At 46.6% G+C, this 27,899-nt stretch overlaps 1 protein-coding gene across 1 annotated transcript; it reads left to right on the top strand.

Annotated features, from left to right (window-relative positions):
* On the top strand, positions 1-27,709 carry fbln5 (fibulin 5). The gene is made up of 11 exons (XM_038967508.1): positions 1-281; positions 551-605; positions 1,005-1,053; positions 1,213-1,497; positions 12,379-12,501; positions 14,998-15,114; positions 15,294-15,410; positions 18,498-18,620; positions 22,004-22,130; positions 23,164-23,362; positions 26,576-27,709. Exons 2-11 carry the CDS (start codon positions 552-554, stop codon positions 26,735-26,737), a joined length of 1,356 nt encoding a protein of 451 aa, XP_038823436.1. The 5' UTR covers positions 1-281; position 551; the 3' UTR covers positions 26,738-27,709.
* Positions 27,710-27,899: the final 190 nt, after the last annotated feature.

The raw sequence follows: 27,899 nt of genomic DNA on the forward strand, positions 1-27,899 counted from the left end.
AATACATTCCCCGTACTGTTGGTCCATATCGAGGCTTTGGGTCGACGGACAGCTGTTAATGAAATCCTAGTTTTTGCAGTAAAGGCGCAGAGTCAGCGGTGGTGTGACTTGCGAGAGTAGCCCACCATATGCGTCCTTGGATTTCCCCCTTCGCAACAGTAGCTAGGGGGATCAACAGGTTTCTTGTACCGAAGTATCCACTGGTCGTCTTGAGTCGATCAACGGGATCCATAGACTATACTTTTTGACACGAGTGGCTTGAATGTCCTGATTTACTCAAGGTTAGTGAATGATGTTGGTTGTGACCAAGTTTTGTTTTCTAGCCAGAGCAATATATTTACTTTTACGTCACCAAAAATAATCATACTCATGCACACGCAGTGGTTTGTATATCCTGGTCCTTTTAAAACAGCTTTTTATACTACGTATTTGTCCCATTGAATACAGGAGCCTAATATTGGGATTAGATGGGCAATACATTATGCATCCTTGTGGAATGAAGTCTATCCCTGACAACAACAACAACAACAAAACAAAACTATATTTTCAGAATGTTGACTGTTCTGGTGTTGGCTTTATGTTGCGTCCACTCCGGAAATGGGCAGGTAAGACACGCGTTTTTTCCTCTCATTGTATTTCTTGAGAAAGTGTTTTTTAAATTGTTTGCCTGTCTGGCTGGCTGTCTGTTTGCCTGTCTGTTTGCCTGTCTGGCTGGCTGTCTGTTTGCCTGTCTGTTTGCCTGGCTGTCTGCGTTTCATTCATTCCTGCACGGATCTGCAAAGAGAATACTAAAGTGATGGACAGAAGTAAGCTACAGCTTCAATGAAGGATTCTAAACGATGAACAAGACATGAAACAAAGTTACTGCAATGTTCCAAGTGTTTTTTTTAAAAGTTATTTGAATGAAATCAGCTTCTACTGTAGTGATTTGTTTTTTTGCTTTCACTCACTGGTTGTTTGAATAAGGCTCTTGGCCATCTCCTCTTTCCTATTCTGTCACGTAGACCTGCACAGAGGGGTTCGCCTATGACCGCATAGCAAGAGTATGTGTTGGTGAGTTTAATCACTCCTTCCTATCCATTCATTCTGTATCTCTATAGGCTGTGTTTTTGAAGGCAGGTTGTTTACTATGTGTTTGAGACAATTTTCCACTCTGGAACATTTAAAGTTTATCCCTATTCTTAACCTTGACTAACTGTCCTTCCTCTCTAGACATCGATGAGTGTCTTACGGCACCAGACACCTGCAGAGGGGACATGCAGTGTGTGAACCAGAACGGAGGTTATCTCTGCGTCCCCCGGGGGCTGTACAGACAGCCTACCTACCCTCGGGGTGGAGGAGGGGAGCCCGCCTACCCGGACACCTCGCTGGGGTTCCAAGACCCCTACCCTCTACCACCCCCTCCAGGCCCCCCCGTGGCACCCAGCTACCCCGTCGTAAACCGCTCCACTCCCTGCCTCCTGGGATACACCCTGGCAGAAGATGGCACCTGTAATGGTGAGCAGCTATTCAAAATAAATGTTTACGCAATGTTACGTACAGTTGAAATGGGGCCTGGATGATGGGCTAGAGGGCCTGGATGATGGGCTAGAGGACCTGGCTAGAGGGCCTGGATGGCGGGCTAGAGGGCCTGGATGGCGGGCTAGAGGGCTTGGATGGTGGGCTAGAGGGCCTGGCTAGAGGGCCTGGATGGTGGGCTAGAGGGCCTGGCTAGAGGGCCTGGATGGTGGGCTAGAGGGCCTGGATGGTGGACTAGAGGGCCTGGATGATGGGCTAGAGGGCCTGGATGACTGTATATCTAGTGGATTATATTTATAGATGCCAAAGGAAATCAGGCTTCCCCCAAAAATGGACCTATATGTAACGGATGTGAAATGGCTAGCTAGTTAGCGGGTACACGCTAATAGCGTTTCAATCAGTTACGTCACTTGCTCTGAAACCTAGAAGTAGTGTTTCCCCTTGCTCTGCAAGGGCCGCTGCTTTTGTGGAGCGATGGGTAACGATGCTTCGTGGGTGACCGTTGATGTGTGCAGAGGGTCCCTGGTTCGCGCCCGAGGTCGGGGCGAGGGGACGTACTAAAGTTATACTGTTACATATATATAAAATAATGTATCTTTCGTCTCTTTATCTGGTGGTCTTGGTGGGATAGTGGGCTGTATACCTGGTGGTGGGATAGTGGGCTGTATACTTGGTGGTGGGATAGTGGGCTGTATACCTGGTGGTGGGATAGTGGGCTGTATACCTGGTGGTGGGATAGTGGGCTGTATACCTGGTGGTGGGATAGTGGGCTGTATACCTGGTGGTGGGATAGTGGGCTGTATACCTGGTGGTGGGATAGTGGGCTGTATACCTGGTGGTGGGATAGTGGGCTGTATACCTGGTGGTGGGATAGTGGGCTTTATACCTGGTGGTGGGATAGTGGGCTTTATACCTGGTGGTGGGATAGTGGGCTGTATACCTGGTGGTGGGATAGTGGGCTGTATACCTGGTGGTGGGATAGTGGGCTGTATACCTGGTGGTGGGATAGTGGGCTGTATACCTGGTGGTGGGATAGTGGGCTGTATACCTGGTGGTGGGATAGTGGGCTGTATACCTGGTGGTGGGATAGTGGGCTGTATACCTGGTGGTGGGATAGTGGGCTGTATACTTGGTGGTGGGATAGTGGGCTGTATACCTGGTGGTGGGATAGTGGGCTGTATACCTGGTGGTGGGATAGTGGGCTGTATACCTGGTGGTGGGATAGTGGGCTGTATACCTGGTGGTGGGATAGTGGGCTGTATACCTGGTGGTGGGATAGTGGGCTGTATACTTGGTGGTGGGATAGTGGGCTGTATACCTGGTGGTGGGATAGTGGGCTGTATACCTGGTGGTGGGATAGTGGGCTGTGTACCTGGTGGTGGGATAGTGGGCTGTGTACTTGGTGGTGGGCTGTATACCTGGTGGTGGGATAGTGGGCTGTATACCTGGTGGTGGGATAGTGGGCTGTATACCTGGTGGTGGGATAGTGGGCTGTATACCTGGTGGTGGGATAGTGGGCTGTATACCTGGTGGTGGTATAGTGGGCTGTATATCTGGTGGTGGGATAGTGGGCTTTATACCTGGTGGTGGGATAGTGGGCTGTATACCTGGTGGTGGGATAGTGGGCTGTATGCCTGGTGGTGGGATAATGGGCTGTATGCCTGGTGGTGGGATAGTGGGCTGTATGCCTGGTGGTGGGATAGTGGGCTGTATGCCTGGTGGTGGGATAGTGGGCTGTATACCTGGTGGTGGGATAGTGGGCTGTATACCTGGTGGTGGGATAGTGGGCTGTATACCTGGTGGTGGGATAGTGGGCTGTATACCTGGTGGTGGGATAGTGGGCTGTATACCTGGTGGTGGGATAGTGGGCTGTATACCTGGTGGTGGGATAGTGGGCTGTATACCTGGTGGTGGTCTTGGTGGGATAGTGGGCTCTATGCCTGGTGGTGGGATAGTGGGCTGTATACCTGGTGGTGGGATAGTGGGCTGTATACCTGGTGGTGGGATAGTGGGCTGTATACCTGGTGGTGGGATAGTGGGCTGTATATCTGGTGGTGGGATAGTGGGCTGTATACTTGGTGGTGGGATAGTGGGCTGTATACCTGGTGGTGGGATAGTGGGCTGTATACCTGGTGGTGGGATAGTGGGCTGTATACCTGGTGGTGGGATAGTGGGCTGTATACCTGGTGGTGGGATAGTGGGCTGTATACTTGGTGGTGGGATAGTGGGCTGTGTACCTGGTGGTGGGATAGTGGGCTGTGTACCTGGTGGTGGGATAGTGGGCTGTATACCTGGTGGTGGGATAGTGGGCTGTATACCTGGTGGTGGGCTGTATACCTGGTGGTGGGATAGTGGGCTGTATATCTGGTGGTGGGATAGTGGGCTCTATACCTGGTGGTGGGATAGTGGGCTGTATACCTGGTGGTGGGATAGTGGGCTGTATACCTGGTGGTGGGATAGTGGGCTGTATACCTGGTGGTGGGATAGTGGGCTGTATACCTGGTGGTGGGATAGTGGGCTGTATATCTGGTGGTGGGATAGTGGGCTGTATACCTGGTGGTGGGATAGTGGGCTGTATACCTGGTGGTGGGATAGTGGGCTGTATACCTGGTGGTGGGATAGTGGGCTGTATACTTGGTGGTGGGATAGTGGGCTGTATACCTGGTGGTGGGATAGTGGGCTGTATACCTGGTGGTGGGATAGTGGGCTGTATACCTGGTGGTGGGATAGTGGGCTGTATACCTGGTGGTGGGATAGTGGGCTGTATACCTGGTGGTGGGATAGTGGGCTGTATACCTGGTGGTGGGATAGTGGGCTGTATACCTGGTGGTGGGATAGTGGGCTGTATACCTGGTGGTGGGATAGTGGGCTGTATATCTGGTGGTGGGATAGTGGGCTGTATACCTGGTGGTGGGATAGTGGGCTGTATACCTGGTGGTGGGATAGTGGGCTGTATACTTGGTGGTGGGATAGTGGGCTGTATACCTGGTGGTGGGATAGTGGGCTGTATACCTGGTGGTGGGATAGTGGGCTGTATACCTGGTGGTGGGATAGTGGGCTGTATACCTGGTGGTGGGATAGTGGGCTGTATACCTGGTGGTGGGATAGTGGGCTGTATACCTGGTGGTGGGATAGTGGGCTGTATACCTGGTGGTGGGATAGTGGGCTGTATACCTGGTGGTGGTCTTGGTGGGCTGTATACCTGGTGGTGGGCTGTATACCTGGTGGTGGGATAGTGGGCTGTATACCTGGTGGTGGGATAGTGGGCTGTATACCTGGTGGTGGTCTTGGTGGGCTGTATACCTGGTGGTGGGCTGTATACCTGGTGGTGGGATAGTGGGCTGTATACCTGGTGGTGGGATAGTGAGCTGTATACCTGGTGGTGGGATAGTGGGCTGTATACCTGGTGGTGGGATAGTGGGCTGTATACCTGGTGGTGGTCTTGGTGGGCTGTATACCTGGTGGTGGTCTTGGTGGGCTGTATACCTGGTGGTGGGATATTGGGCTGTGTACCTGGTGGTGGGATAGTGGGCTGTATACCTGGTGGTGGGATAGTGGGCTGGGTTTATTGATACACCATCCAAAGTGTAATTAATAACTTCACCATCAAAGGGATATTCAATGTCTGCTTTTACTGTTTTGTTTTTACCAATAGGTGCCTTTGTGAGACTTTGGAAAACCTCCCTGGTCTTTGTGGTTGAATCTGTGTTTGAAATTCACTTCTCGACTGAGGGACCTTACAATTATCTGTATGTGTGGTGTACAAAAATGAACTCTCTGTCGTAAAGCCTACATAACCTGTCGTAAGGCCTACATAACCTGTCGTAAGGCCTACATAACCTGTCGTAAGGCCTACATAACCTGTCGTAAGGCCTACATAACCTGTCGTAAGGCCTACATAACCTGTCGTAAGGCCTACATAAGACATGTTATGAGCAGTAATGACAGCAGACGTTAAATTGCTATGGCACAAGGATTACATCCCGAATGACACCCTATTCCCTTTAAAGTAGTGCACTACCCATAGGGCTCTGGTCAAAAGTAGTGCACTACCCTATAGGGCTCTGGTCAAAAGTAGTGCACTACCCCATAGGGCTCTGGTCAAAAGTAGTGCACTACCCCATAGGGCTCTGGTCAAAAGTAGTGCACTACCCATAGGGCTCTGGTCAAAAGTAGTGCACTACCCATAGGGCTCTGGTCAAAAGTAGTGCACTACCCCATAGGGCCTCTGGTCTAAAGTAGTGCACTACCCATAGGGCCTCTGGTCTAAAGTAGTGCACTACCCATAGGGCCTCTGGTCAAAAGTAGTGCACTACCCATAGGGCCTCTGGTCAAAAGTAGTGCACTACCCATAGGGCTCTGGTCAAAAGTAGTGCACTACCCATAGGGCTCTGGTCTAAAGTAGTGCGCTACCCATAGGGCTCTGGTCTAAAGTAGTGCACTACCCATAGGGTTCTGGTCTAAAGTAGTGCACTACCCATAGGGCTCTGGTCAAAAGTAGTGCGCTACCCATAGGGCTCTGGTCAAAAGTAGTGCGCTACCCATAGGGCTCTGGTCAAAAGTAGTGCGCTACCCATAGGGCTCTGGTCAAAAGTAGTGCGCTACCCATAGGGCTCTGGTCAAAAGTAGTGCGCTACCCATAGGGCTCTGGTCAAAAGTAGTGCACTACCCCATAGGGCTCTGGTCTAAAGTAGTGCACTACCCATAGGGCTCTGGTCAAAAGTAGTGCACTACCCATAGGGCTCTGGTCAAAAGTAGTGCACTACCCATAGGGCTCTGGTCAAAAGTAGTGCACTACCCATAGGGCTCTGGTCAAAAGTAGTGCACTACCCATAGGGCTCTGGTCAAAAGTAGTGCACTACCCATAGGGCTCTGGTCAAAAGTAGTGCACTACCCATAGGGCTCTGGTCAAAAGTAGTGCACTACCCATAGGGCTCTGGTCAATAGTAGTGCACTACCCATAGGGCTCTGGTCAAAAGTAGTGCACTACCCATAGGGCCCTGGTCAAAAGTAGTGCACTACCCCATAGGGCTCTGGTCTAAAGTAGTGCACTACCCATAGGGCTCTGGTCTAAAGTAGTGCACTACCCATAGGGCTCTGGTCAATAGTAGTGCACTACCCCATAGGGCTCTGGTCAAAAGTAGTGCGCTACCCATAGGGCTCTGGTTAAAAGTAGTGCGCTACCCATAGGGCTCTGGTCAAAAGTAGTGCGCTACCCATAGGGCTCTGGTCAAAAGTAGTGCGCTACCCATAGGGCTCTGGTCAATAGTAGTGCACTACCCATAGGGCTCTGGTCAAAAGTAGTGCACTACCCATAGGGCCCTGGTCTAAAGTAGTGCGCTACCCCCATAGGGCTCTGGTCAAAGTAGTGCGCTACCCATAGGGCTCTGGTCAAAGTAGTGCGCTACCCATAGGGCTCTGGTCAAAAGTAGTGCGCTACCCATAGGGCTCTGGTCAAAAGTAGTGCGCTACCCATAGGGCCCTGGTCTAAAGTAGTGCACTACCCATAGGGCGCTGGTCAAAAGTAGTGCGCTACCCATAGGGCTCTGGTCAAAAGTAGTGCCCTATAAAGGGAATAGGGTCCTGTCTGGGACACGCACACAAGGCATAGGTTAGCTGGTTGACCAGCGATATGCCAATCGACAGGCCTTCATCATGCATTTCTGTGGCGCACTACTACTAGTGTGGCGTCATCATCTGGTGTGGTGTACTGTAGGTTCACTAGTGGCATTTTATATAAATGTTTTATTTTCTATTATGTTTTTTTGTATCTAATTTATCTCTGCAAATATCTTCCTTATGTTTTCTCCTCATCTCTTCCCCCTCTCCTCTTTCCTGTCTCTCTCTGTCCTCTCCCTCGTTCCGTCTCTCTCTGTCCTCTCCCTCGTTCCGTCTCTCTCTGTCCTCTCCCTCGTTCCGTCTCTCTCTGTCCTCTCCCTCGTTCCTTCTCTCTCTGTCCTCTCCCTTCGTTCCGTCTCTCTCTGTCCTCTCCCTCGTTCTGTCTCTCTCTGTCCTCTCCCTCGTTCCGTCTCTCTCTGTCCTCTCCCTCGTTCCTTCTCTCTCTGTCCTTTCCCTCGTTCCGTCTCTCTCTGTCCTCTCCCTCGTTCCGTCTCTCTCTGTCCTCTCCCTCGTTCCGTCTCTCTCTGTCCTCTCCCTCGTTCCGTCTCTCTCTGTCCTCTCCCTCGTTCCGTCTCTCTCTGTCCTCTCCCTCGTTCCGTCTCTCTCTGTCCTCTCCCTCGTTCCGTCTCTCTCTGTCCGCTCCCTCGTTCCGTCTCTCTCTGTCCTCTCCCTCGTTCCGTCTCTCTCTGTCCTCTCCCTCGTTCCGTCTCTCTCTGTCCTCTCCCTCGTTCCTTCTCTCTCTGTCCTCTCCCTCGTTCCGTCTCTCTCTGTCCTCTCCCTTCGTTCCGTCTCTCTCTGTCCTCTCCCTCGTTCTGTCTCTCTCTGTCCTCTCCCTCGTTCCGTCTCTCTCTGTCCTCTCCCTCGTTCCGTCTCTCTCTGTCCTCTCCCTCGTTCCGTCTCTCTCTGTCCTCTCCCTCGTTCCGTCTCTCTCTGTCCTCTCCCTCGTTCCGTCTCTCTCTGTCCTCTCCCTCGTTCCGTCTCTCTCTGTCCTCTCCCTCGTTCCGTCTCTCTCTGTCCTCTCCCTCGTTCCGTCTCTCTCTGTCCTCTCCCTCGTTCCGTCTCTCTCTGTCCTCTCCCTCGTTCCGTCTCTCTCTGTCCTCTCCCTCGTTCCGTCTCTCTCTGTCCACTCCCTCGTTCCGTCTCTCTCTGTCCTCTCCCTCGTTCCGTCTCTCTCTGTCCGCTCCCTCTTTGTCCGTCTCTCTCTGTCCGCTCCCTCGTTCCGTCTCTCTCTGTCCGCTCCCTCTTTGTCCGTCTCTCTCTGTCCGCTCCCTCGTTCCTTCTCTCTCTGTCCTCCTCCTCCTCCTCTATCTCCTTGTGGGTTTGGGTTCGGGCCGCCCATGAACCGGTCTAAATAAGGAGCTGAATTGAAGCGCTCCCATAGTGTTACACACACACACACACACACACACACACACACACACACACGTTCCACAGTTCAGCCTCTCTCTGAGTTACAACACATGGGGTGCAAATGCTCTCACTACCATACTGAGAGACCGACGGGGTTCAAACATGATTCAAAATCGTTCAACTACTTTGAGCGTTCCATTGCAACCGGCACGCTCAGTCAAGCACAGATACAGTCTTAGTAAATGATTGTGAATAGTATTTGAACCCAGGTCTGCCTGAGAGAACACAGATACAGTATTAGTAAATTATTGTGAATAGTATTTGAACCCAGGTCTGCCTGAGAGAACACAGATACAGTCTTAGTAAATGATTGTGAATAGTATTTGAACCCAGGTCTGCCTGAGAGAACACAGATACAGTATTAGTAAATGATTGTGAATAGTATTTGAACCCAGGTCTGCCTGAGAGAGCACAGATACAGTATTAGTAAATTATTGTGAATAGTATTTGAACCCAGGTCTGCCTGAGAGAACACAGTATTAGTAAATGATTGTGAATAGTATTTGAACCCAGGTCTGCCTGAGAGAGCACAGATACAGTCTTAGTAAATGATTGTGAATAGTATTTGAACCCAGGTCTGCCTGAGAGAACACAGATACAGTATTAGTAAATGATTGTGAATAGTATTTGAACCCAGGTCTGCCTGAGAGAGCACAGATACAGTCTTAGTAAATGATTGTGAATAGTATTTGAACCCAGGTCTGCCTGAGAGAGCACAGATACAGTCTTAGTAAATGATTGTGAATAGTATTTGAACCCAGGTCAGCCTGAGAGAGCACAGATACAGTCTTAGTAAATGATTGTGAATAGTATTTGAACCCAGGTCTGCCTGAGAGAGCACTGATACAGTATTAGTAAATGAATGTGAATAGTATTTGAACCCAGGTCTGCTTCAGTCAAGCACAGATACAGTCTTAGTAAATGATTGTGAATAGTATTTGAACCCAGGTCAGCCTGAGAGAGCATGGCGTTTTAACTGTAAGCAGGTCTGTCGCTGTGTTTCTTGACTTGGTCTAAAACCCCCTCCTCCTCCTCCTCCTCCCAAGACCCAAGGTTGCATCCCAAATAGCAATATATTTCCTACATAGTGCACTACTTTTGACCACAGTCCTATGGGTCCTGGTCAAAATCAGTGCACTATGTAGGTAATAGAGTGCTATTTGGGATACACACAGACCAACACTAACCTGCCGGCCTGCAGACTTTATCAGCTGCCTGTTTTAAAGAAGAATGCTTATCTTAGCTGGAGTCCCCCTGACTTCGCTCTCTCTCTGCCTTTCTCGCTCGCTGTCTCTCTCTGTCTTTCTTGCTCTCTCTCTGCCTTTCTCGCTCGCTGTCTCTCTCTGTCTTTCTTGCTCTCTCTCTGCCTTTCTCGCTCTCTCTCTCTGCCTTTCTCGCTCTCTCTCTCTGCCTTTCTCGCTCTCTCTCTCTGCCTTTCTCGCTCTCTCTCTCTGCCTTTCTCGCTCTCTCTCTCTGCCTTTCTCGCTCTCTCTCTCTCTGCCTTTCTCGCTCTCGCTCTCTCTCTCTGCCTTTCTCGCTCTCGCTCTCTCTCTCTGCCTTTCTCGCTCTCGCTCTCTCTCTCTGCCTTTCTCGCTCTCGCTCTCTCTCTCTGCCTTTCTCGCTCTCGCTCTCTCTCTCTGCCTTTCTCGCTCTCGCTCTCTCTCTCTGCCTTTCTCGCTCTCGCTCTCTCTCTCTGCCTTTCTCGCTCTCTCTCTCTGCCTTTCTCGCTCTCTCTCTCTGCCTTTCTCGCTCTCGCTCTCTCTCTCTGCCTTTCTCGCTCTCGCTCTCTCTCTCTGCCTTTCTCGCTCTCTCTCTCTGCCTTTCTCGCTCTCTCTCTCTGCCTTTCTCGCTCTCTCTCTCTGCCTTTCTCGCTCTCTCTCTCTGCCTTTCTCGCTCTCTCTCTCTGCCTTTCTCGCTCTCTCTCTCTGCCTTTCTCGCTCTCTCTCTCTGCCTTTCTCGCTCTCTCTCTCTGCCTTTCTCGCTCTCTCTCTCTGCCTTTCTCGCTCTCTCTCTCTGCCTTTCTCGCTCTCTCTCTCTGCCTTTCTCGCTCTCTCTCTCTGCCTTTCTCGCTCTCTCTCTCTGCCTTTCTCGCTCTCTCTCTCTGCCTTTCTCGCTCTCTCTCTCTGCCTTTCTCGCTCTCTCTCTCTGCCTTTCTCGCTCTCTCTCTCTGCCTTTCTCGCTCTCTCTCTCTGCCTTTCTCGCTCTCTCTCTCTGCCTTTCTCGCTCTCTCTCTCTGCCTTTCTCGCTCTCTCTCTCTGCCTTTCTCGGCGCTCTCTCTCTGCCTTTCTCGGCGCTCTCTCTCTCTCTCTCTGCCTTTCTCGCTCTCTCTCTCTGCCTTTCTCGGCGCTCTCTCTCTGCCTTTCTCGGCGCTCTCTCTCTCTCTCTCTGCCTTTCTCGGCGCTCTCTCTCTCTCTCTCTGCCTTTCTCGGCGCTCTCTCTCTCTCTCTCTGCCTTTCTCGGCGCTCTCTCTCTCTCTCTCTGCCTTTCTCGGCGCTCTCTCTCTCTCTCTCTCTCTGCCTTTCTCGGCGCTCTCTCTCTCTCTCTCTCTCTGCCTTTCTCGGCGCTCTCTCTCTCTCTCTCTCTCTGCCTTTCTCGGCGCTCTCTCTCTCTCTCTCTCTGCCTTTCTCGGCGCTCTCTCTCTCTCTCTCTCTGCCTTTCTCGGCGCTCTCTCTCTCTCTCTCTCTGCCTTTCTCGGCTCTCTCTCTCTCTCTCTCTCTCTCTGCCTTTCTCGGCTCTCTCTTAAAATGACTTAATTGTCTGAGGAGCATAAAATGTTTGGCATTTTGATTTGTGATATCCACATAAGGAAATGTGGAAACGTAGGGCAGTGTGAAACGATTTTAAGGGGAGTTAAAGGAATGTCACCCAGAACAATTAATCTTGTGCAATAACCTTTTTAACTGCATAGGGAATTCAAGGTTTAACATCACCAAGTACAGTGAAATGGCATTTGAGATATTTTATGTACGGTCTGTGGGAATTACAGCATATACATGTATCATCTTGGCCATGTTCTGTTATAATCTCCACCCGGCACAGCCAGAAGAGGACTGGCCACCCCTCATAGCCTGGTTCCTCTCTCTAGGTTTCTTCCTAGGTTTTGGCCTTTCTAGGGAGGTTTTTCCTAGCCACTGTGCTTCTACACCTGCATTGCTTGCTGTTTGGGGTTTTAGGCTGGGTTTCTGTACAGCACTTTGAGATATCAGCTGATGTACGAAGGGCTTTTATAAATACATTTGGTTTGAGTTACTGTGATATTGAGCTATAGGAAGAGGGGTCTTCAACTCCCAGACCCTATGAGGTCCGAAACCTGCTGGGTTTTCTGTTCTTCCTGGTCCCGTGTGGCTCAGTTGGTGGAGCATGGTTCTTGCAACGACAGGTCTGTGGGTTCGATTCCCGAGGGGGGCAGTACGAAAATGTATGCACTCATACTGTAAGTCTTTCTGGATAAGAGCGCTTGCTAAATGAAAAAAAATGTAAATAATTAATTGCACTCACCCTACTGTCCCAGGTCTAAATCCCTAATTGAACAATGGTAAAAATGCAGTGTCACTGGCTTCGAGGTCTGTTTGAGAGGCCTAGAGCACCTGCATTATTTCAGGAACTTAGAATGTGAGGGGTAGTCACCCTCTGGGGGGAAAAACATTGTATTATTTGGTAGAGTCGACAAACAAGGTTAGTTACTCCACGTAGAATCCACCAATAGTGACGTTTCTACCACCTGACCCCCCCCCCCCCTCTCTCTCACTTCCCCCCACCCCGTCCTTTCTCTCTCACCCCCCCCCCCCCCCCCCCCCCCCCCCCACCCCGTCCTCTCTCTCTCTCTTCCAGACATTGATGAGTGTGAGACAGACTCCCACCAGTGTAACCCCACCCAGGTGTGTATCAACACAGCTGGAGGATACACCTGCTCCTGTACCGAGGGCTACTGGCTGGTCGGGGGACAGTGTCAGGGTACGAACTGAAACACGTGTGTGTGTGTGTGTGTTAAACTGTAGGTCACCCATTACAGCTGGGATCAGAGCTTTTACAGAGATCATACTATTTCAGGGGTAGGTCAGATATGTCATCACTACGCGTAAGTAGGGCTGGGCGATATGGCCAAAATATCATATCATATGGTATTTTTCAAGTTTTTGACGGTATTTGATGCTATTTTATGTTTTTGATTTATAAAAGTTGTACATTTGCTTTATGAGTAGGGAATGATCCTGGCTGGCAACACATATATTCTAAATGATTTCAATGGGTCTTTCTCCATTCTGATTGGTTTATACTGTTCAATTCAACTTCAACCTAAAGTAATTTCCTGCATTTCCTGCACTCATTTGAAATAATTTCCACACTGCCACGATATGGGAAAAAATGCTATGCCTTATTTATAACCAAATGTTGCAATTGCGATTTAGACCAAAACACTTGGGTGAACTTTTGGAATCATGGAAATATAATGTTTTTTATAGTTATAATATAAATAATAGTGGGCACTTTGAATACAGTGTTTGACATGGCAACGAATGAAGATGTCATGGACGAGTTATTGTGACGGATAGGAACCAAAGTGATGTTCAGTGTTTCCTTGGGGACCCTATAATCTTTGGCTACATTAAATCATTATTCTTATAGCTAAAACATATTCATGCTTCGCCTATTCCTCTTTGATTTAAAAGATACTGTTGCACAAACAACGTGCTGATATAGGCCTCCACCATCACTGGTATCAGGCTGTATTAGCTAGCTACGTTTGCTCTGACTCGCTAGTTAGCTGGCTAACACGATTTAGCTTAACTTGCTAAGAAAATACAAACTAATATTGTAATTATGGAATGCTTGTGGATTTATATTAAGATCAAATTTGAATCAACATTGTTTCATGTGCTGCATTGACCAGCAGACTGAACGCAAGTGTCTCGTCGTCAAGAAACAACTAATGCGATCCTTGAGTGACAGGGGGCGGGACTAGGTCTGTGTGGAGAGGGATGACTTCAAGTAGCGGAGTAAACTATACAAATGGACGTTACACACGACGTATCACAATTAACAAACCAAACATTCAAATACCGTTATAGAAGGTAAAGTAAAAACCCAAACCGGTCCGTGCATCAATACCGGTATATAGTAAAATACGGTATACCGCCCAGCCCTACGCGTGTCAGTTTCCTCTGTTTGGTTTAGTTCCTGTGTCAAACAGTTTCCTCTGTTTCATTCCATGTTTTTCATCTCTCTGTCTGTGTCCAGATATTGATTAACTTCCATCTCTCTGTGTCCAGATATTGATTAACTCCCATCTCTCTGTGTCCAGATATTGATTAACTTCCATCTCTCTGTGTCCAGATATTTATTGTTTAACTTCCATTTCTGTGTGTCCAGATATTTATTGTTTAACTTCCATCTCTCTGTGTCCAGATATTTATTGTTTAACTTCCATCTCTCTGTGTCCAGATATTTATTGTTTAACTTCCATCTCTCTGTGTCCAGATATTTATTGTTTAACTTCCATCTCTGTGTGTCCAGATATTTATTGTTTAACTTCCATCTCTCTGTGTCCAGATATTTATTGTTTAACTTCCATCTCTCTGTGTCCAGATATTTATTGTTTAACTTCCATCTCTCTGTGTCCAGATATTTATTGTTTAACTTCCATCTCTCTGTGTCCAGATATTTATTGTTTAACTTCCATCTCTCTGTGTCCAGATATTTATTGTTTAACTTCCATCTCTCTGTGTCCAGATATTTATTGTTTAACTTCCATCTCTGTGTGTCCAGATATTTATTGTTTAACTTCCATCTCTGTGTGTCCAGATATTTATTGTTTAACTTCCATCTCTGTGTGTCCAGATATTTATTGTTTAACTTCCATCTCTCTGTGTCCAGATATTGATTAACTTCCATCTCTCTGTGTCCGGATATTGATTAACTTCCATCTCTCTGTGTCCGGATATTGTTTAACTTCCATCTCTCTGTGTCCAGACATTGATTAACTTCCATCTCTCTGTGTCCAGACATTGATTAACTTCCATCTCTCTGTGTCCAGATATTGATTAACTTCCATCTCTCTGTGTCCAGATATTGATTAACTTCCATCTCTCTGTGTCCAGATATTGATTAACTTCCATCTCTCTGTGTCCAGATATTGATTAACTTCCATCTCTCTGTGTCCAGATATTGATTAACTTCCATCTCTCTGTGTCCAGATATTGATTAACTTCCATCTCTCTGTGTCCAGATATTGATTAACTTCCATCTCTCTGTGTCCAGATATTGATTAACTTCCATCTCTCTGTGTCCAGATATTGATTAACTTCCATCTCTCTGTGTCCAGATATTGATTAACTTCCATCTCTCTGTGTCCAGATATTGATTAACTTCCATCTCTCTGAGTCCAGATATTATTTAACTTCCATCTCTCTGTGTCCAGACATTGATTAACTTCCATCTCTCTGTGTCCAGACATTGATGAGTGTCGCTACGGGTACTGCCAGCAGCTGTGTGCCAACGTGCCAGGCTCCTATTCCTGCTCTTGTAACCCTGGCTTCCTCCTCAACCCCGACAGCAGGACCTGCCAAGGTACACATACATACACACACACACACACACACACACACACACACACACACACACACAAGCGTGCTTACATGTACATATGCACACACACACCTGTAGGTGGCCTATACTAACTATTTAGCATTAGTGTGTTTATATAGTGATATATTAAAAGTGGTCCTCTAACCTTCTCTCTTCTCTAGATGTGGATGAGTGTGAGGACAACCCCTGTACCCACGGCTGTTTCAACACCTACGGCTCCTACATGTGTAACTGTGATCAGGGATTTGAGCTGGCTTCTGACGGGACCACCTGCAACGGTGATGATGAGAGAGCATAATATTCTGTGTTAAATTACAACCAATGACCATGGTGTTGCAGACACACAGCTAAGCTATTCACCCAGTGTCTTAAAAGGCTAAGCTATTCACCCAGTGTCTCAAAAGGCTACGCTATTCGCCCAGTGTCTCAAAAGGCTAAGCTAAGCTATTCGCCCAGTGTCTCAAAAGGCTAAGCTAAGCTATTCACCCAGTGTCTCAAAAGGCTACGCTAAGCTATTCACCCAGTGTCTCAAAAGGCTACGCTATTCACCCAGTGTCTTAAAACCTCTTATGGCTGCAAGCCCGAGGTCGGTACACCTATGACAACATCCCCCACCCCCCCCACACTGATTAGCATCGCTAGCATAGCGTCACAATTAAATAGTAGCATCTAAATATCATTAAATCACAAGTCCAAGACACCAAATGAAAGATACAGATCTTGTGAATAAAGCCACCATTTCAGATTTTTAAAATGTTTTACAGGGAAGACAAAATATGTAAATCTATTAGCTAACCACGTTAGCAAAAGACACCATTTTTCTTTGTCCACCATTTTTTCTCTCCACCAGTAGCTATCACCAATTCGGCCAAATAAAGATATTGATAGCCACTAACCAAGAAAAAACCTCATCAGATGACAGTCTGATAACATATTTATTGTATAGGATAGGTTTTGTTAGAAAAATTTGCATATTTCAGGTATAAATCATAGTTTACAATTGCACCCACCATCACAACTCGACTAGAATAAATACACAGAGCAACGTGTATTACCTAATTACTAATCATAAAACATTTCTTAAAAATACACAGCTCACAGCAATGGAAAGACACAGATCTTGTGAATTCAGACAATATTTCAGATGTTCTAAGTGTTTTACAGCGAAAACACAATAAATCGTTATATTAGCATACCACATGTGCAAACGTTACCAGAGCATTGATTCTAGCCAAAGAGAGCGATAACGTAATCATCGCCAAAATATATTAATTTTTTCACTAACCTTCTCAGAATTCTTCCGATGACACTCCTGTAACATCATATTACAACATACATATAGAGTTTGTTCGAAAATGTGCATATTTAGCCACAAAAAACCGTGGTTATACAATGACAAAACTAGCAAAACTAGCCTGAAAATGTCGGGCGCCATATTTGACAGTGATCTTGTCTCATGATTAACTATTCATAAACTTGACTAAAAAAATATAAGTTGGACAGCTATCGAAAGACAAATTAGTTCTTAATGCAATCGCTGAATTACATTTCTAAAATTATCCTTACTGTGCAATACAGGGTTCGCCAAGCGAAGCTATACCAAAGAAAATGGCGGAATATGCGTTTAAAGTTTTTCGACAGAACAACGATTTATCATCTTAAATATTTCTTACTATGAGGTGATCTTCCATCAGAATCTTGGGCAATGTATCCTTTCTTGGGTCTAATCTTCTTTTGGTCGAAAGATGTCCTCTTGTCCGTCGAAATGCCCACTAACGTTCGACCGGTACTGGAAACGTGCCCGGCGCTTCAAAGTGCATCACCAAGAATTGCCTCAAAATCGCACTAAACGGATATAAATTGCTATAAAACGGTTTAAATTAACTACCTTATGATGTCTTTAACACCTATAACGAGTAAAAACATGACCGGCGAAATATTACTGGCTAAACCCAAGCTTGGAAAGAGAGCAGGTCCAACGTACATCGTGCGTCAGGCGCAGCAGGAAAAGAACGGTACATCCGGTCTTTGGCGTTTTATACAGGCCCTGATTGCGCAATCGACTCCATTCAAATTGTCACCTCTTACTGACATCTAGAGGAAGGCGTAGGCAGTGTTTGTAGCATCATAGCCTTCACAGGGACTTATGAACTGACCTGGGAGCAGGGGCCAAGATTTCTGAAATCTCATACCATATCAGGAAAAGTGCTGTAGAATGAGTTCTGTTCCACTCAGAGACATAATTCAAACGGCTATAGAAACTAGAGAGTGTTTTCTATCCAATAATAACAATAATATGCATATTGTACGAGCAAGAATTGAGTACGAGGCCGTTTGAAATGGGCACCTTAAACAGAGCTACTCAATACTGCCCCTGCAGCCATAAAAAGTTAAAAGGCTAAGCTAAGCTATTCACCCAGTGTCTCAAAAGGCTACGCTAAGCTATTCACCCAGTGTCTCAAAAGGCTACGCTAAGCTATTCACCCAGTGTCTTAAAAGGCTACGCTAAGCTATTCACCCAGTGTCTCAAAAGGCTACGCTAAGCTATTCACCCAGTGTCTCAAAAGGCTAAGCTATTCACCCAGTGTCTTAAAAGGCTACGCTAAGCTATTCACCCAGTGTCTCAAAAGGCTAAGCTAAGCTATTCACCCAGTGTCTCAAAAGGCTAAGCTAAGCTATTCACCCAGTGTCTCAATAGGCTACGCTAAGCTATTCACCCAGTGTCTCAAAAGGCTAAGCTATTCACCCAGTGTCTTAAAAGGCTAAGCTAAGCTATTCACCCAGTGTCTCAAAAGGCTACGCTAAGCTATTCACCCAGTGTCTCAAAAGGCTACGCTAAGCTATTCACCCAGTGTCTCAAAAGGCTAAGCTAAGCTATTCACCCAGTGTCTCCAAAGGCTAAGCTATTCACCCAGTGTCTCCAAAGGCTACGCTAAGCTATTCACCCAGTGTCTCAAAAGGCTACGCTAAGCTATTCACCCAGTGTCTCAAAAGGCTACGCTAAGCTATTCACCCAGTGTCTCAAAAGGCTAAGCTATTCACCCAGTGTCTCAAAAGGCTACGCTAAGCTATTCACCCAGTGTCTCAAAAGGCTAAGTTAATCACCCAGTGTCTCAAAAGGCTACGCTAAGCTTATTCACTCAGTGTTTTAAGTCATAAAAGGCGACACAAATGATTATTAATTAATTGCCTGTGAACCTTATTTAACTTTGAGCTATAATGTTTGGCCGATTACCATAATGCTTAAAGGCAAGTAGAATGCTGTAAAATCTGTTTATTTAAACCAACGGTAGTCTGCCACTAGTGTTGATTTACTGTGATGCCATGTTACTGTGATGCCGACTGACGGTGTATGTCGACTGCAGACCTGGACGAGTGTGGTTTCTCAGAGTTTCTGTGTCGGCACCGCTGTGTGAACACCCCTGGCTCCTTCCAGTGTCACTGCCCAGCGGGATACTATCTCTATGAGGATGGGAGGAGCTGTGAAGGTAATCCAGGACACCTACTGTACTAACCCTAACCTGTCCAGGGGGATACTACCTTTATGAGGATGGGAGGAGCTGTGAAGGTAATCCAGGACACCTACTGTACTAACCCTAACCTGTCCAGGGGGATACTACCTTTACGAGGATGGGAGGAGCTGTGAAGGTAATCAGGAACACCTACTGTACTAACCCTAACCTGTCCAGGGATGGGAGGAGCTGTGAAGGTAATCCGGGACACCTACTGTACTAACCCTAACCTGTCCAGCGGGATACTACCTTTATGAGGATGGGAGGAGCTGTGAAGGTAATCCGGGACACCTACTGTACTAACCCTAACCTGTCCAGGGGGATACTACCTTTATGAGGATGGGAGGAGCTGTGAAGGTAATCCGGGACACCTACTGTACTAACCCTAACCTGTCCAGGGGGATACTACCTTTATGAGGATGGGAGGAGCTGTGAAGGTATTGGAGACCTACTGTACTAACCCTAACCTGTCCAGGGAATGGCCTACTATACTAACCCTAACCTGTGAAGGTAATGGAGGCCTACTATACTAACCCTAACCTGTCCAGGTATTGAATGCCTACTGTACTAACCCTAACCTGTGAAGGTATTGGATGCCTACTGTACTAACCCTAACCTGTCCATGGAATGGCCTACTATACTAACCCTAACCTGTGAAGGTAATGGAGGCCTACTATACTAACCCTAACCTGTGAATGTATTGGAGTCCTACTGTACTAACCCTAACCTGTGAATGTATTGGAGTCCTACTGTACTAACCCTAACCTGTGAAGGTATTGGAGACCTACTGTACTAACCCTAACCTGTGAAGGTATTGGAGGCCTACTGTACTAACCCTAACCTGTGAAGGTATTGGAGGCCTACTGTACTAACCCTAACCTGTGAAGGTATTGGAGGCCTACTGTACTAACCCTAACCTGTGAAGGTATTGGAGGCCTACTGTACTAACCCTAACCTGTGAATGTATTGGAGGCCTACTGTACTAACCCTAACCTGTGAAGGTATTGGAGGCCTACTGTACTAACCCTAACCTGTGAAGGTATTGGAGTCCTACTGTACTAACCCTAACCTGTGAAGGTATTGGAGGCCTACTGTACTAACCCTAACCTGTGAAGGTATTGGAGTCCTACTGTACTAACCCTAACCTGTGAAGGTATTGGAGTCCTACTGTACTAACCCTAACCTGTGAAGGTATTGGAGGCCTACTGTACTAACCCTAACCTGTGAAGGTATTGGAGTCCTACTGTACTAACCCTAACCTGTGAAGGTATTGGAGGCCTACTGTACTAACCCTAACCTGTGAAGGTAATGGAGACCTACTGTACTAACCCTAACCTGTGAAGGTAATGGAGACCTACTGTACTAACCCTAACCTGTGAAGGTATTGGAGGCCTACTGTACTAACCCTAACCTGTGAAGGTATTGGAGACCTACTGTACTAACCCTAACCTGTGAAGGTATTGGAGGCCTACTGTACTAACCCTAACCTGTGAAGGTAATGGAGACCTACTGTACTAACCCTAACCTGTGAAGGTATTGGAGGCCTACTGTACTAACCCTAACCTGTGAAGGTATTGGAGACCTACTGTACTAACCCTAACCTGTGAAGGTATTGGAGGCCTACTGTACTAACCCTAACCTGTGAAGGTATGGAGACCTACTGTACTAACCCTAACCTGTGAAGGTATTGGAGGCCTACTGTACTAACCCTAACCTGTGAAGGTATTGGAGGCCTACTGTACTAACCCTAACCTGTGAAGGTATTGGAGGCCTACTGTACTAACCCTAACCTGTGAAGGTATTGGAGACCTGACCTAGGTTGTGTTGTGGGGGAGGGGGGGGGGGGTGAATACTTATCTAATAAAGGTATATTATTGTTTTATTTTAAATTAATATAAAAAATGTAAAAAATATTTTTCTTCCACTATGACATTAAAGAGTATTGTGTGTGGATTGTTGACAAAACATTACAATTTAAATCCATTTTAACCTCACTTTGTTACACAATAAAATGTTTAGAAGTCAAAAGGGGGGTGGTGGTGGTGAATACTAATGATATCCGCTGTTAGTGCAGAGAGGTTCTGGTTGAAAACTAATGATAATCACTGTTAGTGCAGAGAGTTCTGGTGGAAAACTAATGATAATCACTGTTAGTGCAGAGAGTTCTGGTTGAAAACTAATGATAATCACTGTTAGTGCAGAGAGTTCTGGTTGAAAACTAATGATAATCACTGTTAGTGCAGAGAGGTTCTGGTTGAAAACTAATGATAATCACTGTTAGTGCAGAGAGTTCTGGTTGAAAACTAATGATAATCACTGTTAGTGCAGAGAGTTCTGGTGGAAAACTAATGATAATCACTGTTAGTGCAGAGAGGTTCTGGTTGAAAACTAATGATAATCACTGTTAGTGCAGAGAGTTCTGGTTGAAAACTAATGATAATCACTGTTAGTGCAGAGAGGTTCTGGTTGAAAACTAATGATAATCACTGTTAGTGCAGAGAGTTCTGGTTGAAAACTAATGCACTGTATCAGGAATTGAATACCATTTCTGATGGACCTTACTTTGTGGGTGAATCTCAACAGTTGTTTTCCTTGATTCCTCAAGTCCTCTTTCCTTGCCTCCTTCCTCAAATGGTGAGAAAGGAGGACTCATTTGAGATTCATTCCGTGACCAACCGGACATACCGTTGTCAACGTGGTTTACAATCAATTGTAAAATGTCATGCCAACCTCTTGTGTGTGATTAATAATGGGACGATTGCTGTCTAACTGACGTGAATTGTTGTGTGATTAATAATGGGACGATTGCTGTCTGACTGACGTGAATTGTTGTGTGATAATAATGGGACGATTGCTGTCTAACTGACGTGAATTGTTGTGTGATAATAATGGGACGATTGCTGTCTAACTGACGTGAATTGTTGTGTGATAATAATGGGACGATTGCTGTCTAACTGACATGAATTGTTGTGTGATAATAATGGGACGATTGCTGTCTAACTGACGTGAATTGTTGTGTAATTAATAATGGGATGATTGCTGTCTGACTGACGTGAATTGTTGTGTGATAATAATGGGACGATTGCTGTCTAACTGACGTGAATTGTTGTGTGATAATAATGGGACGATTGCTGTCTAACTGACGTGAATTGTTGTGTGATAATAATGGGACGATTGCTGTCTAACTGACGTGAATTGTTGTGTGATTAATAATGGGACGATTGCTGTCTAACTGACGTGAATTGTTGTGTGATAATAATGGGACGATTGCTGTCTGACTGACGTGAATTGTTGTGTGATAATAATGGGACGATTGCTGTCTAACTGACGTGAATTGTTGTTGTGTGTTTTTTTTGAAGATATCAATGAGTGTGAGACTGGTAACAACACGTGTACAACAGCACAAGTTTGTTTCAGTTTCCAGGGAGGCTATACGTGCTTGGATCCGCTAAAATGTGATCCACCGTACGTTGAACTCGGTGACAAGTGAGTACCGATACTGTCCGTCTGTGTTTTAGACTATGGTTATGGTTACACTGACATTGTGAACCCATGCTCTTTCCATGACAGACTGACCAGGTGAATCCAGGTGAAAAATGATGATCCCTTATTGATGTCACTTGTTAAAATCCACTTCGATCAGTGTAGATGAAGGGGAGGAGACAGGTGGTTAAAAAAGGAGTTTTAAGCCTTGAGACAATTGAGACAGACGTGTGCCATTCAGAGGGTGAATGGGCAAGACAAAATATTGAAATGCCTTTTGAACGGGGTATGGTAGTAGGTGCCAGGCGCACTGGATTGTGTGTGTCAAGAACTGCAAAGCTGCTGTTTTTTTTTTTTACACAACTGTGGGAAGCATTGGAGTCAACATGGGCCAGCATCCCTGTGGATAACTTTTAGATTCCATGCCCCGACGAATTGAGGCTGTTCTGAGGGGAAAAAGGGTGGTGGGTGCAACTCAATATTAGGAAGGTGTTGTTAATGTTTTGTATACTCGGTGTATATCTGTCTTGGACTAAGAATCAAATCAAATGTATTTATATAGCCCTTCTTACATCAGCTGATATCTCAAAGTGCTGTACAGAAACCCAGCCTGAAACCCCAAACAGCAAGCAATGCAGGTGTAGAAGCACGAACATACACATAGCCAGTCTGTCTGTCTTGGACTGTGGTTGTGTAATTCTACTCACTACTTCTTTTATACTCGCTCTCGTTGTAATGCTCCTATGTACATAAAGCATCTCAGAGTAGGAGTGCTGATCTCGGATCAGTTTAGCATCTTCGATGATAATGAATTTCGTGACATGGACAAGAGGGGGATCTGATCCAAGATCAGCACTCCTACTCTGATGCTTTATGAACAGGAACACAGGAGTTCAAGTGATATTTATTTCTCTCTAAGTGATACATCTCTCTCTCTTTTTCCCATCCCTCCCTCCTCTCTTTCTTTCTTTCTTTCTTTCTTTCTTTCTTTCTTTCTTTCTTTCTTTCTTTTCTTTCTTTCTTTCTTTCTTTCCAGTCAGTGTATGTGTAGTGCTGAGAACCCAGCTTGTAGAGACAGGCCCTTCACCATCCTTTACCGCCACATGGACCTGTCCTCAGGCCGCAGCGTCCCAGCAGACATCTTCCAGATGCAGGCCACTACCAGATACCCTGGAGCTTTCTATATCTTCCAGATCAAAGGACCGGGAAACGAGGGACGAGAGTTCTACATGAGGGTGAGGGAGGGACGAGAGTTCTACATGAGGGTGAGGGAGGGACGAGAGTTCTACATGAGGGAGGGACGAGAGTTCTACATGAGGGAGGGACGAGAGTTCTACATGAGGGAGGGACGAGAGTTCTACATGAGGGAGGGACGAGAGTTCTACATGAGGGAGGGACGAGAGTTCTACATGAGGGAGGGACGAGAGTTCTACATGAGGGAGGGACGAGAGTTCTACATGAGGGAGGGACGAGAGTTCTACATGAGGGAGGGACGAGAGTTCTACATGAGGGAGGGACGAGAGTTCTACATGAGGGAGGGAGGGAGGGACGAGAGTTCTACATGAGGGAGGGAGGGAGGGAGGAGAGTTCTACATGAGGGAGGGAGGGAGGGAGGAGAGTTCTACATGAGGGAGGGAGGGAGGGAGGAGAGTTCTACATGAGGAAGGGAGGGAGGGAGGAGAGTTCTACATGAGGGTGAGAGAGAAAGGGAGGGAGGAGGGTTCTATGTGAGGGAGGTAGAGAGGAGAGGTCTACATGAGGGAGTGAGGGAGGGAGGGGAGTTCTACAGGAGGAAGGGAGGGAGGAGAGATCTACGTGAGGGTGAGAGAGAGGGAGGGAGGAGAGGTCTACATGAGGGAGGGAGGGAGGGAGGAGAGTTCTACATGAGGGAGGAGAGTTCTACATGAGGGAGGAGAGTTCTACATGAGGGAGGAGAGTTCTACATGAGGGAGGAGAGTTCTACATGAGGGAGGGAGGAGCGTTCTACATGAGGGAGGGAGGAGAGGTCTACATGAGGGAGGGAGGAGAGTTCTACATGAGGGGGAGGGAGGAGCGTTCTACATGAGGGAGGGAGGAGAGTTCTACATGAGGGGGAGGGAGGAGCGTTCTACATGAGGGAGGAGCGTTCTACATGAGGGAGGAGCGTTCTACGGGAGGGAGGAGCGTTCTACATGAGGGTGAGGGAGGAGCGTTCTACATGAGGGTGAGGGAGGAGAGTTCTACATGAGGGGGAGGGAGGGAGGAGCGTTCTACATGAGGGAGGGGGGGTCAATGCAAATAGTCCGGGTGACCATTTGATTAGATGTTCAGCAGTCTTATGGCTTGGGGGTAGAAGCTGTTTAGAAGCCTTTTGGACCTAGACTTGGCTCTCCGGTACCGCTTCCCCTGTGGTAGCAGAGAGAACTGTCTGTGACTTGGGTGACTGGAGTCTTTTACAATTTTTTGGGCCTTCCTCTGACACCGCCTGGTATATAGGTCCTGGATGTCAGGAAGTTTCGCCCCAGTGATGTACTGGTCAGTATGCACTAACCTCTGTAGCGCCTTACGGTCGGATGCCGAACAGTTGCCATACCAGGCGGTGATGCAACCAGTCAGGATGCTCTCAATGGTGCAGCTATAGAACTTTTTGAGGATCTGGGGACCCATGCCAAATCTTTTCAGTGTCCTGAGGGGGAGAAGGTGTTGCCGTGCCCTCTTCATGACTGTCTTGGTGTGTTTGGACCATGATAGTTTGTTGGAGATGTGGACACCAAGGAACTTAACTCTCGACCCGCTCCACTACAGCCCCGTCGATGTGAATGGGGGCCTGTTCGGCCCTCCTTTTCATGTAGTCCACGATCATCTCCTTTGTCTTGATCGCGTTGAGGGAGAGGTTGTTGTCCTGGCACCACACTGCCAGGTCTCTGACCTCCTCACTATAGGCTGTCCCTTCGTTGTCGTCAAACTTAATGTTGGAAGCAACTGTGAGCAAGCAACTGTGAGGGGCAGTTGGAAGCAACTGTGAGCAAGCAACTGTGAGGGACCCTGTGGGCAGTTGCTGGATCAAATCCCCACACTGACAAGGTAAAAATCTGTCGTTCTGCCCCTGAGCAAGGCAGTTAACCAACTGTTCCCTGGGCGCTGAAGACGTGGATGTCGATTTAAGGCAGCCCCCCCCCCCCCTCCCTCTCTGGTTCAGAGGGGTTGGGTTAAATGCGAAAGACACATTTTCATTTGAAGGCATTCAGTTGTACAACTGACTAAGTATCCCTCTTTTCCATTTCCCGTGTTGATGGTCAGCTGATGTGTTGTTGCCTACCCTGACCACCTGGGGAGCGGCCCGTCAGGAAGTCCAGGATCCAGTATGTGCTTGGTATAGTTGGCCAGCAGATGGGGCACTAAGAGTGTGTAGCGTTAGAGATGCTCTACTCTGCTAGATTCTGATTGTGTTCTCTTTAGATTAGAGGTTCTCAGCTGTTTAAAAAAAAAACATTTTGGTGTGAAATAATCTACGTTTTAAGAATTTTTTTGGGTGTGAAATAATCTACTGCAAAGACGGTGATGGAATCCTTCCAAAGTACACTGTGGCGTATAGTATTGTGTTGAATCCTCTGTTTGCTCATGACTCGTCAGTGTTTGGTCTGAAACCATAAATCATGACTTGCATGTAGGAATGTAGGAAGTGGTTTTAACCTAACAACTGCTATGCAGAAGGGAAAGGCATGTTGCCATTATATTCCACTTTCTTACTGAATCCGCAAACTATTCAGACCCCTTGACTTTTTCCACATTTTGTTACGTTATTCTAAAATGGATTAAATTGTTTGTCTTCCTCATCAATCTACACACAATACCCCATAATGACATCACAATACCCCATAATGACAAAGAAATGCAAATGTATTAAAAATAAATAACAGATACCTTATGTAAATAAAGTATTTCAGTTTTACATTTTTAATACATTAGCAAAAATGTCTAAACCTGTTTTTGCTTTGTCATTATGGGGTATTGTGATGTCATTATGGGGTATTGTGATGTCATTATGGGGTATTGTGTGTAGATTGATTGGGGGGGGCAATTTAATCCATTTTAGAATAAAATGTTGAAAAAGTCAAGGGGTCTGAATACTTTCTGAATGAACTGTATATTACCATTACGCGATAGGCCTGGTAAAACCAGTTTTGTGGGGAGATAGGATCACATTAAATAGTAGTACATGATGTCAATCAATCTGTCATGTTTATTTATCAATCCCTTTTTTACATCAAGAGTTGTCTCAAACTTCTCTCTCTTCTTTATTCTCTCTCTCTCGTGTTACAGCAAACCAGTAATGTGAGTGTCACTCTCTCTGTCACTCTCTCTGTCTCTCTCTCTGTCTCTCTCTCTCTGTCTCTGTCTCTCTCTCTGTCTCTCTCTCTGTCTCTCTCTCTGTCTCTCTCTCTGTCTCTCTCTCTCTCGTGTTACAGCAAACCAGTAACGTGAGTGCCACTCTGGTCCTATCTCGGCCCATCAAGGGTCCCAGGGAGCTGGTCCTGGACCTGGAGATGGTAACCGTTAACAACGTCATCAACTTCAGGGGCACCAGCATCATACGGCTCACGATATACGTATCAGAGCATCCTTACTGAGGCCCCTCCCCCCCTGACCAATCACCACGTACTCTCACAACCCTAAGGATACCATCTCAGAATCTTTTACTCTCCAAATCTACCATCTCTCATCAGACAGCTCTGTTCCTGTTCTCTCTGTTCACGAGATACGATGTGATGCTATCTGTCTCTTCTCTCTGTTCACGAGATACGATGTGATGCTATCTGTCTCTTCTCTCTGTTCACGAGATACGATGTGATGCTATCTGTCTCTTCTCTCTGTTCACGAGATACGATGTGATGCTGTCTGTCTCTTCTCTCTGTTCACGAGATACGATGTGATGCTATCTGTCTCTTCTCTCTGTTCACGAGATACGATGTGATGCTATCTGTCTCTTCTCTCTGTTCACAAGATGCGATGCTGTCTGTCTCCTTCTCTCTGTTCACAAGATGCGATGCTGTCTGTCTCCTGTTCTCTCTGTTCACGAGATGTGATGCTGTCTGTGTCCTCTTCTCTCTGTTCACGAGATGCGATGCTGTCTGTCTCCTCTTCTCTCTGTTCACGAGATGTGATGCTGTCTGTCTCCTCTCTGTTCTCGACATGTGATGCTGTCTGTCTCCTGTTCTCGAGATGTGATGCTGTCCGTCTTACCACCGTTATCGTCTGAATAAACTTTCAATGAACTCTCATCTGTTGTTATAGGACACGGAGGGCACCTTGCGCTACATTTCCCCACCTCCCTTCCCCACTCTTACATCCACATCAGACTGTTACTGGATATTATAACTGTATCTAGCAGACTAACGTATTTTCCACACATAAGGATATTTATGTTGTATTGTAAAGGCTATGTGCGTGTCTCTCTCTCTCCTCTTTAAAAATAAAACATTTATGATTAAGGTCATTGATTGAAATTATTGTCAGTATTTGCTGTTTACTACATATTTCTATTTGTTATCGATTGAACTTAGTCTTCCGTTATTTCCTGTGAAGCGTTAAACTTTAAATAAACTGTGAACGTGAGCTTACAATATCTGATACAATGTGTTGTTTTGTGTAGCAGCGTCTCTCTCTACAGTATGTAGAGCTATCAAGAAATACACTTTCAACCTTTTGAAATGTTTTGATTCCTGCCTGACTTGAACTAGCTTGGCCCCAGATCTGTTTGTGCTAACATTCCCATTCCTTGTCATGGCATAA

This window comes from Salvelinus namaycush, chromosome 28 (assembly GCF_016432855.1).
Source record: "Salvelinus namaycush isolate Seneca chromosome 28, SaNama_1.0, whole genome shotgun sequence".
Taxonomy (NCBI): domain Eukaryota; kingdom Metazoa; phylum Chordata; class Actinopteri; order Salmoniformes; family Salmonidae; genus Salvelinus; species Salvelinus namaycush.